At 27.3% G+C, this 12,351-nt stretch overlaps 1 protein-coding gene across 6 annotated transcripts in view; it reads left to right on the plus strand.

The window, feature by feature from the left end:
• shot (dystonin-like protein short stop) overlaps window positions 1-12,351 on the plus strand; it is a 245,124-nt gene that overhangs the window by 82,922 nt on the left and 149,851 nt on the right. For all 6 annotated transcript variants that reach the window (XM_016051216.4, XM_071180282.2, XM_043046522.3 and 3 more), the window contains exon 2: window positions 5,879-5,940. In XM_016051216.4, coding sequence (XP_015906702.3) covers window positions 5,879-5,940 — 62 coding nt within the window. The remainder of the gene's footprint in view (window positions 1-5,878; window positions 5,941-12,351) is intronic.

A 12,351-nucleotide genomic window follows, 5' to 3' on the forward strand; every position in this document is an offset into this window, starting at 1 on the left:
TTAAATTATGCGAGGATAACTTGGGATTACGAGATGGGAATTAGCGCGTTTTTAATGACTGGCACTCAAGGTTGAGATTCTACTTCCTACATCTTTCATGTGAATCTATGGAGAATTGTGCAGATTCAGTCACTAATTAATATTTTGGAATATTATTTTGCTTTTATTGTATTCATGTAAATGTATTTTATTAAACTTAAATATTAAATTTTTAATCTTTAAGTCACTTTTGAACATTTTCAAACTTTATCAAAAGTAGTATGGTAGCTTTGAAGATTCTTTTTTTTTAAATATTTATTCCCTTACAGTTAAAAATTTGGTTTTTTATTAAAATGAAATTCATTTTAATAAAGGAAGAAAAAAAGTGTTTCAAAATATTTATGATAAATTTATCTGGTTTAATATAGAAAACGGGAGAAGTAGAATCTGACTTTATACTTTTCTCTCTCTGTCTCTCTCTCTTTTTTTATTTTTATTTTTTTTTATTTTTGTGTTAACCAGACTCAGTTATGAGTTGAGTGTTAGCAAGAAAGTTGAACCGAGCTTCACAGCGACAGAAACTGGCGTAACCTTTTTGAATGAACTGAAGAACCCCTTTTGAAAAGTTATTGTCATTTAGAATTTAACTCATAGAAGACAGAAGTTAAATCCCAACTGAATTAAAACGGGGACTAATATGTTCATTTTCTACTAAGTTAATTATGTCTACAACGTACTATTTTTGAAAAAACCGTACTTACTTATGAAGGTTTTTAAGTAAGAAACTAAGAAAGGGCTTGAAATTAGCATGCCTAACCCAAATTACCATTTTTAATGTGTTTCTATTTCTTGATAACTTGTATAAGTCAAAATCAACCATAACTTCATCTTGAGTTGAATAATTTAAATTATGTTTCTGTTGTTCGCTAAAAAGTTCTTTGTTTTACTACTTTAATTTTAATTCATTTACATTTGATTTGACAACAATGGTTTTTACAATTCGAAATTTTTTTCCCTTTTGTGACCTTTGTAAAATGACAAAGGATGACATTGTCTTTTTTATTTCTTTAAATGTTTAGTTTTGTATTTGTCTCATAGAAGAAATAGAAGAACTATTAGAATTTTTCTTTATTTTTTCTTATTTGGTAACATGGTACGATTCAATTATGAAGTCAGAAATAGTGTTTATCTCGATTTAGTTTTGTTACCATGCGTATGTATCATCGTAAATCCTTCCTTATCAAATCAGTTTTATCATAACCACATGTGCATTATGCATGAAATAAAATTTATTTAATCTATCTTAATATATAACATTAATCTATCTTAATATATAAGGAATGTTATATTTTCTTGACATAAATATTATGTCGTAATTTAAAAATCTATTCGAATCCTTGATTTTATAAAGATAATGTTTACATGGCTTAATATAGTTCAACTGTTGAAGTAATATTAATTTGTAGCGTCTTTTTATCTTTATATGTTTGTTGCCAAATAGCCAAAGGAGGAATTAGAATGCAGATTTGATGATGATCAAAGTCTAGTTTTGGATTGCCCACGTTACAAATATATTTCATATTTAGACTATCAAAACCATTTTTTTTAAAAAACTTTTTGCAATTATTTTTTCGAAAATTCTTATGCAATTTTTATATATTAATCAAAGTTATTCTTTATAGCAATTTTTAAGATTAAAAAAATAAGTGGTTATTGAAAAATGAAATGAATTGCTATTGATTTATGTTGTCCTAAGACCGCGTCGTACTTACAAACAAAAGTATATACGTGCCTTTATATCAATTGTTTTCAAATTAATTTTTGAAAATAATGGAAAAAGCGACACTACTGATATTTTATGCTGAAAGAAAATAAACCTCTGACAATTTTTGAGGACAAAGTTTAGAAAATTTATTTGATAAAACATGTCTAGACTAAACAATTCCCACAAGTAACATCCTTTCAACCAAACGTGACTGTGGACTTTTGTTTTAAGATAATATTCGTGATGATGAATATTCGTATGTACCATAAAAATACATAATTAAGAAATTTTTAGGCAAATTAAGAGCTAAAAAATCCATAATAGTTTAACCCATGAAAATGTTTTTTTTATGTTGCCTGAAATATTGCATTTGTTCACATTTTTGATATGCTATTTTTCCAAAAATTCAGTTATGCTTTAGACTTACTAATGATTTTAAACCGAATATAACTCAGTGTAACATTTAAAGTACAAGTGTCTGCACGTTCTGTATTACATTTTATCGATTCGAATAATGTGCTTCCTTACTTAGTCGTTACATACGTGACTTGGTTTCATTTTTTTCCCCCCTCACGTTCTTAGCGAACGTGCAGTAGCCATAAAACTCTTATAAGACCAAAAACCGATTTCGGTTTAATGTCTGCTCCTCCCTACCCCTGTGTAAATTACTTTCATTTTTTTTCTTCACACTTTTCAAAATTTATAACACATAAATTGTACTATTACAATCAGTTAAACGTTGCTTAGTAAAATAAAAAAGGATTTTAGTGTATGTTAATCTATCTGGATTCTCTTTTTCAAATTTTATGAAATATTTATATAATGTTGAAAGTGTTTCTCGCTATTAGTTTCTTCACCTTGTAGGATTGCAAATAATTGAATGATAGGTAAAGTCAATGTAAAAAATACTATTTTATTTTGGTACTTTTCGGTTAACGAAAAGTCTCCAAAAAATATAGACCTCCGCCAACTTTTGTTTAACTATTTATTATTATTATTATTTTTTTTTTTGGCACAAATCAAAATTGACAAAAAAATTTAAATAAAATAAAAATAAAAAGTTGAATTTCTTTGCTCCTTGCTAACCGAAAAGTACTTTTATTTTGATATGAAAGTAATTTGTTGTATTTAAAATCTGAACAAATTATAAAAAATATTACTTGACTCCTAAAAGTACAGATAGAAAAATTTGAAGAAAAAGTATAGATCAAATAAAAATATTTTTTATTTTTGTAAATTTTTTTTGTGTGGCGAAAAAAATGCTGCTTGTCAAAACGGATTGAAGTAACGAAATTGCGTGTCTGGTTTGCTTACTCTTGAAGCAATTTAATATACTATTATTTTTATGAATGTGTCATTTATCGTCTTGAGAAAAAATTGTATTCATTTCCATAAAAATGCGCTTAAAATTTACTTTTAAATGTAAATGTAATGTAAATTATATCTGGGTGCCATTTTAATCTTACGGAATTTTGTCATTATTTCAGTTTCAGAAAGAATAATTTAATCACAATGAGTATTTAATTTTTAAAAAAATTTTATAAAAGAAATTTTTGTCTTAATTTGAACTATTAAGTTTTTTTTTTTTTTTTTTTTTTTTTTTTTGACAATTCCATTGAGTATAAGAACAATTTTAAATCTGTGTGAGTGTATTCGTTAGTTGCCTCGAAGGCTTACCTTTCCTCACATCTGTCAGGCGTTGGTCAACAATTAGCAAATTTTGAGTGGAACAGAAGGGAAACTCTCATACACATTCTGTTTTTTTTTTGCTCGCTCGGAGGTTTGAGCAAGGACAAGGCCACTTGGGAATGCGTTTCAAGGAAGGTATAATCGTAGGAAGTTAGCTATGTATGTGGGTTTCTTTTTTTTTATCATTATACCTGCCGCAAAAATATTATTATTTTTTTAAATATATTCAAAATACTAATGTATTTGTATATGCAAATGTATAGTTTGACTATTTTAAATAACTTTTTTTAACACTATTTTAATTAGAATTAGCATTTTTGATTAAAAACCTTGCTTTTGAAATTTTTTCTCAATAATTCATGTTCGAAATTTTAATTTCTTAGAAAATTTAATCGTTCTGAAATTTAAATTAGTTTAATTTTAAGTTTTTATAGTTTCTTTTCATTTAACTTTTACACAGTTTAGGTAAATATCTTTAAAGTGACCAGTAATTTAATACTTATTAATTAAAAGGCTTCGAAAAATAGTGCAAATAAAATTAAAAATAATTTAAATAACCTTTTTCTTTATTTGTTGATTGCCTTTTGACTTTAGCTTTGAACTGAAATATGTAAATTGCTTTATCTATTTATAATTTCTACTCAGCAAAATTAAGACGTTTTACTACACTAAAGTTTATTTCAGTTAAATTTATTACATTTGCTTACTCTCGCTCTCTTCAATAATTTTTGTTTCTTTTTTTGTGTACAATTCCTCTCAAATTTTTATAAATTATTTATTATTTTTCTATATCTTTACTTAATTATTTCTTAATATATATATTCTTTCATTTGTCGCGTGCGGTATATAATATTTCCTGTGTTACTGTTTCATTAAAATTCATTTCTATTAATTTTCTGTTAAGATTTTTAATCTACATAAATAAAATTGTAGTTTTAAGTTGAATTTTGTTTTTTCTGTCGATGTGTTCTGGCTGGAGTTTCTGGACATCAAACCCTTCTAAATTTTCCTTTCAATCACCTCTAAATCACTGAATTCTCTGCCAATTTATCGTTAGCTAGTGTCAGATCCTTTAAAGGTATTATTTAAAGGAACTTTTTAAATGACAAGTGACAGTGCAGGTAACTGATTCGTTAATCGATTGCGATTTATCCTCTTGTTTCAAAAATACAATTACTTAATATGAATTTAGAAATATCAAAATGTGTATTTGTTATAATGATGACGGCATGTTAAATTATTAATAGGGAATGTTTTATTTCATTCAGGTGAAATATTAATATCTTGATGAGAGTGTACTACAACTCTTCCAGCGAATGATTCCCCCCCCCAAATAGAAAAAGAACAATTGGATTACAATTACAGGCAGAAAAATATTTTTGTTTTGAAAGAGCTATTGTTAGATTTGCCTACATTTATATATCCTTTTGAAGCCTAGCGTGAAATATATTGGACCACATTTGCTATCGTTTTATGTTTTGAAAAATGAAATTTTACAATTGTTTTTTTTTTTGGGGGGGGGGGGGGCTTTATATTTCTATGGCTTTATAAAGCGGTTATATATGTAAAAATAATTTGTTTTACCCTCGTTGGCTAAAATTTTTTAATTACACTGAAAAATTATAAGAAAGGTAAGAAATTAAATTCAAGCATCATTTTAGGCAGTTTTATGGCATATAAATAAATATCTTATTATTTTAAGTGTTGATTTTGCTTCGTAAACAAAATATGAAGAAACACACTATAAAAATATCCTGCTAAACAAATGCTGAAGATTAAAATGAATCTTTTTTTTATTCAATAATTCAAAATAATTTAGTTATTGAAATTATTTTAATCTCATTAATGACTTTACTTACTTTTCTAAGCAACATATTTATTAAGTAAAAATCGCCTTTTCTTCTGTCAATTAAAGTCTCTGGAGGTTAAGTAGACTTAATTTTTTTCATAATAGGATGTCCAAAATTATTTTAAACGAAATTTATAAATCTAAGAATTGAATCGAATAGCATAAATTTGGCTAATCTTATCTTTCGCCCAATTCGTATAAGTTAGCCGCAATGATATAGAGTTTTTGCCTTTGCTTAAAAATTTTAGCATTGTTATTTATGATTTGAACTAAAAACTCATGCAGAAATTAATTTCTTTAAAAAAATTACTTATAAGTATTTATCAATACATCCGTTTTTTAATTCAACTATACAATTGTTCAGCAAAAGTCATTCTAAGACCATTGATCATTTCGACATACATACCAATAAGGCAATTCGGCGGGTCTAATTTATAATATGAATGGGTAAAAAGAAAATTATTATTCGTCTTCCTAATTGAGTGTCCTCATTTTCATTCATAACGCGTCAATGAAAACAAAAAATTATAAAATTGATATTTTGTATTGAATTTGTCGCGTGTTAATGATGAGACTTATTCTTTTTCCATTTATAGATGAACGTGATGCCATACAGAAGAAAACCTTCACCAAATGGGTCAACAAGCACTTGAAAAAGGTAAGTGTAGTTGCATTTGAAACAAAGATTATCATTGAATAAAGATTCATGATGCCACAGGTATATCTTTCTCAGAAATCTCTCTCCGTCTCGTTAGTTTACAAGCATTGTTCATACTCTCTGAGGTTTTGTTTCAAATCGTTGACTTCGGTTATTTAGAATGAATGGCTTACTCATATGTACCTTATAACTTTTTTGTTGTTGTTTAAAGTGTGAATTCTTGCGTAATTTGCATCATTCATTTGTTTCAAAATTCACTCGACTTGGACTTTGTACCTCTGTAGTGTCGGTCAAACTATGCTAAAATTAACTTCAAGGTCTTACGAAACCTACGAATTATTGCTGTACAACAAATTATATAACCTCTATTTCAATTACATTTAGGAGGTTCGGTTGGCTAATGTGGCTCTTGAATTTACAATATGCCGCTTTAATCTTGCAGCCACTAATAAATTGAGAAAAAAAAACATACCTAATTAGCAATATATAATAAGAAATTTTATAACTGTTTTTCTAACTAATTTCAATAAACTTAGAAAAATAACTAAAATCCCAAAATGTGAAATAATAACATTTGATTTGTTTTAAATGTTTAAAGGATATTTTCCTTAATATAAATATTAATTAAATAAACGTGGCTCAAAGACTTATTTAAAAATGAAAGAGACTCTTATATTATAATTAGAAAACCCTTTATGAAAGTTGAAAATATGCTACAAATTTTTATTTCTAAAAGAGAAGGCGAAACGTACAAAACTTTTTTTTCAATTTGAAAATATATATTTTTTTCTACCTTAAAAATTTTATATATCTATAATTTTGACAAATTTAGACTGATCGATATTGTTCTTTTTTCACTAGAGATTTATTAAATTTTATCGATTTGTATAAAAGTTAATAAAAATGATACAGTGGCAATTATTCAATATATGAATTTTAGCATATTTTTTGAAAATATGAGAATGTCGAGTTTTCTTTGATTTAATGTTAAGTTAAACAGCCTCATAAATACTTAGTCTAACGATCCGGATTATAAAAAATAAAAAAATAAATAAATGAAAAATACTGAAATATTAATTTTGTGCAAACTTTAATGTTTCTCTTTAATAATCATTCATTCCATTTTTGTTGTTTCAAAATGGTTTTGTAACTCTGTATTTGTCTAATATTATACAAAAAAGTAAATAAAATAGTACTTTCTGTTAACTTTAGTAAAGCTTTTTTCTTTTAGAATAGAAAAACTAAAATAAACAGTTTTTTATATTTATTTCGTACAAATGATTATAAATGGATCTAAAATCCATAATTATTTAAAACTGTTTAAGCTCAACATTTCAAAATTTCGAAAAAAAGATTATTGAATAGACTCAATAAACATCAACGAAACCTTAATTAATATAAATTAGTTACTTTTAAAATAGAAACAATCAGTTAACTGGAATTATACTATTTCATTTACCTATGAGATATGTATGAAAGAGTACTTCACGTGAATTGTGACTGAAAATTAAACAGAAGAGTAGGGGAGAGTGGGGTCAATTGTAACAGGGTACGATTGTAACAGAGCAAAAATTTCGAGTGTCGGGTTCTAGATTTGGTTCCTAGGTGGCGCACAAGGTGTATTTAATAAATCTACATGTACACCCCTGCTGGCAACCATTTTTATGTACTTTTGAAAGAGTTACATCACAAAAGATATTTTCACGCTACGTAAGTACTTTTTTTGGTATTAGAATATTACATTGTAACAAATTAATTTTGTTTAAACAAATAAAAATTATTAACCGAATATGTAAGTGGACACCTTAACTAACATTTCAAAAAAGAAAAAGATTAGTTTTGTTAATTAACTAGCATTGTTTTTAACAAATGAAGCTGAAATGGCGTCTTGGGGACTATTGTAACAATAAGTAAAGGAACGATTGTAACAGCTGAAAATAAATAATCTTATATTTGCAAACCATTACTTAACTCTTTAAGAACCACCAATAGTTTCCTATATCATTTATATTATGTTGCATGTGCATTATTTTATTTGTCACCTTTCACAGCATAAATTAAAATTCTTGACCCCTTAAAGTTAAAAGTTTAACCGTTTAGGTCTCTGCTCATTATTATTTTTACTCCTAAAATATCACTACTATTTTGATCAATAAAACAATATATCACAGCTATGATAATATGTATAATTAACTATGTTTCAGTTGAATTTATGAACTGTTACAATTGACCCCGTAAGTGGGGACAATTGTAACAAGTGCACGACTGTCAAAAATTGTTAATAACTAATATAATAACATTTGAAATAAGGTATTTTTTTTTCTAGTAGAGGATAGTCTTCTTTACTCGTCTGTCAATTAATACTAATAATATATTGGATTTTTCGTTAGTTAAAAATAGTTAAGTAAAAAATGTTACAATTGACCCCACTCTCCCCTACTATATCGAGAGAAAAAAGGCAAATAACAGTGTCGTTATTAATACTTGAATAAATAGAAAACTAGGTATTTATCCTATATAATTTAAATATTAATAAGAAGATAAATAAATAATGCATGTTTGGTGACTGAAGTTATGTTGTGAATATTTAGCTCTTCCCTCTGTATTATTTTTTTTTAGATGGAATTAATCAAATTAGAAACCCTTTAAGGTCAACGTGTTGTTTATTCTTTTGATATATTTTGCCTTCGTCATGAGCAGTTTCATACATTTTTGAATACAAAACCAGTAGTTAGATGAATAATCTATTTCTCACTGACATTGTGTTTGTTTCTTCTTTTATAACAATAAGGTGGTTGAGTTATTTCTATTCAGTTCATTCCTATTTATTATCGTTAAGTATATAACCAGTGATGATGGAATAGTAGTATTTTAATGCTTCTGTTGATGCAAAGCACAGGGGAAAACTAGCCTTCATTTCATAAAAATCACACGGGGCTTCTTACCTAGAGTTATCACATTTTAGAGGGTTTTCTACCCCATGATTGTAAGGCAACTTGATAGGGATTAGTGATAGAGAGGATCTCGGGTTCCCTTTTAGATCGGGTTCACTTGAGCTTAAAATTTTTTAATCTGAGCCCGCTCGACCTCAAGATCTTTATTATTATTATTTTTTGTAAGAACCCGATGAGGTGTTTGAATGTGAGCGTAAAGGGCAAAATAGATACATTATTTGAAATTATGTTATTTTCGGATCACGGCATTGTATATTTATAAATTGTTTATACAAACTTTTTTTTTTCACTCATAACGGAATCAAACAGATTTTTATCTTTTTATATAACTCGTAAGAAAACCTGTTTAACACTTTTCAGGTTAAGAGCGTGTCCTATCACTTATTAAATCTTAATTTTTGAATTAGTTTTGTAGCACTATTTGTGAATAAATAAACTACCTTTAACCATTTATCACCTTTCCAGGCACTTATGCCTTGATAGCATACGTTCTAACCGTCATTATGTTATGTATTCTTCTTTTGATCTTTGAACATGTGCTTAAAAATCAATAACTTATGCAAGCATTTTTTACCTCCTATTTGTCCCAGTATTTAAATGATTTAATCCACGCTTGTTGTGGAATTCCTCCATTTTTGATGAATGAATCGGAAACCTCACACATAATCGTGATCAATAGGTGAGGAGGGTTCAGTCGTTGAGAAGCTGTTTCTTACATTTTGGTTCGTTGACATTGGAACCAGAACTATTCAAAACTTACTGGATGGAGAAAATTACCTTCCGGTGTTGGAGGCGGCCTTCATAAGATAGGTGCACTCGGGTAGATATCAAACCTTTGGCCTTTATCTTTAGTTTCCAAGTTCGGAATTTTTTTTTTTAAAGGAAGTGTTTGTTGTCATGAGTGACTTTTATCACTGGAATTTTATCGCTTCATCTTGATATCTGTCCATTGTTTTGTAATTTAAAGGTATTGGACGCCTCTTTCGAACATTATTCTTGAAAATATCGTCCATTGATGAACGGTATTAGCACTTGTTTGTTTCATTATCGCACGTGTTCAATGTTGCATCTAAATATTTTTTCACGTAGTCGAATCCGTTCTTTTTGTTTTGAGGATGTCATTTTTGTTTTTATTACACGAAAATGAGTCTCATTGTTGGAGTCTACATCCATACACTTAACTGTATAAGTACGCTTTTGTTCATTGTAATATTTTTTTTAATCTATTTTTGAGAGCCAATGAGTCATTTTCATGTCTATTCCATATTGTTTTTTTCCCCCTTCTGTGATATTTATTATTTTTAATGTGATAATGTTTCTAAAAATATTTTCAATATGCATACAGTATTTATTAATTAAAAATGCAAAATTCCAAAACGTTTTGAATAACTTTTTATTTATTTTCAAGTAATTGAATTTTTATGAAAATAAAGCAGTCTTGGATTGACGAGATTCCAATTTAAGATACGCTTAATGGTGCAGAGTTAGACGATAATTAAGTTACAAAATCGCATACTAAAATTAAAAAAATTATAATAATAATAAACTTTTATCTCCAAATTTTATTTTTACCTCTATTACATGGAGATAATCGCAATCTTAAAGATCTCAATACTACTTTTAAGTGAACGAATAAAAGTCCGTGTTGCCTTATAGTGTTAAAATTTATTTATCTATTTTTTGCTATATTTCTAGAAAGTGTTTGAATCAAAAAATTTTTGTATCCATTCATAAAACTTGATTATTCAAATATAATTTCACGTTCGAAGGTAATTTTTAAAAAAAAATTTAGTTTATTTATTTAGATAAAAATAGAGAAAAATTTTTGAATCCTGATTTATCTTCTTAAATTTTATTATAAGTAACAAATCCTGAAATTTGAACGAAATCGGTTAAATAACCTAAGAAATGTAATTTTAGTAAACGTTTACATTTTTTGCGTTTCGCAAACTATTTGAAAGTTCTTTCAAATGATAGAGTTCACCATTTTAAATTATCTATGTTAATTTGAATGTTTATTAGCATGCAATATAATATTATTTATATGTTAATTATATATATAATTCAAATTTTCTAGCATTATTTTTAAATTGGATAATTGTAGATTAGTATGAAAACTTATTTTCCCACTCAGAGTAAATTACCGTCAGCGCAAATTCATATATTTTTGATGGGTACCAAACCCTTGACGAACCGTAAAGATTACCTCTTTTTTTCTTAATCTATTAGGTCAAAAAATATTTAAAGAGTATTTTCTATATTTTTTTTTTCCGCACTGCCTATAGAAACATGTATCATATAGAAATGATATCTTCTTTTATGAGAATAATATAGTTTAAATAGTTTTGAAATGCGAAGATTGCTCGTATAGTAAGTCGATTCAGCCCTCATATTTCCGGTAATTCCTATTTCCATTAGTTCTATATAATAAGTGGTTAATTATTCAACAGTTACAGCAACAACAGCAACAAAACGTTAATCACGATTTGTTGCTGTCGTAAATTATTATTACCTGTCATGCCTTCCTTAATGAGTGAAAGAAGAGAAGAAACTCCTTGATACCCAATACTTTTAATAGCATTGACGACTTCATTTACCCAGATTAAATAAATACTACGAAAGAATTTTAAGAAGTTGTGTCCAGGTACTTCTTGTCAATCAACGCTCATCGGCATCCTTTTTAAAAGAAAGACCGAACAACGATGAGTTTTTATTTTTTCATTTCCTCCACACTATAGCCTCAGAGAATATCCCTGAAGCAACTTTTTTTATTTTCCGCGGCTGTTCGCCCATTCATGTGTGAAGGACTTACTCAACCGCCTTCTTCCTACTTTATTTTTTAGCCTTGTCCCCTACCTACAAACTGACCTATTTGAGCTACGAAATATTTTATAACTGATCTGGGGTTATAGGGTTAAAATTATTTTGTATTGATTTCATTATTTTGTAAATAATTTGTATGACCGATGTTCGTTTAAATAAGTTAAAAGAAGATTAACAAAGCAGAAAAAAAAGAAGAAACAGGAAAAAGGGATTCCTGGAAACTGATTTCTTTGAAGTTGAATTGTTGTTTTTTGTGTGTGCATGTGCATTTTGTTCTTTTTTGCAAATATTTTTTTAAAAAACTTACATCTCCGACGTATTTCTAGTGTAATAGCATTTTTTAAAAAATTAAGTTATGTGTATTTATTATTTTTATTTTTTGTGTGTTTTTATTATAATTTTTACATTGTTTGGAGTCATTTTGTATTTTTTTTTCATGGTTCAAAAACAGCTTATTGAAAATCAAATGTTTTTTTGTGGTTTTTTACAAAATTATAAACAGCGGATACTATTTTCATAAATCGACAAAAACAGGACGGACCCTAGCTGGAAGAGCCAGGTGTAACGTTAATTTTCGATTCACAAAATCATGAGCCAATTTTTCATAATTTTATTTAAAACAAAATCTTTCATA

Source organism: Parasteatoda tepidariorum, chromosome 1 (assembly GCF_982258835.1).
Source record: "Parasteatoda tepidariorum strain Cologne lab strain chromosome 1, Ptep-v5.0, whole genome shotgun sequence".
Taxonomy (NCBI): Eukaryota; Metazoa; Arthropoda; class Arachnida; order Araneae; family Theridiidae; genus Parasteatoda; species Parasteatoda tepidariorum.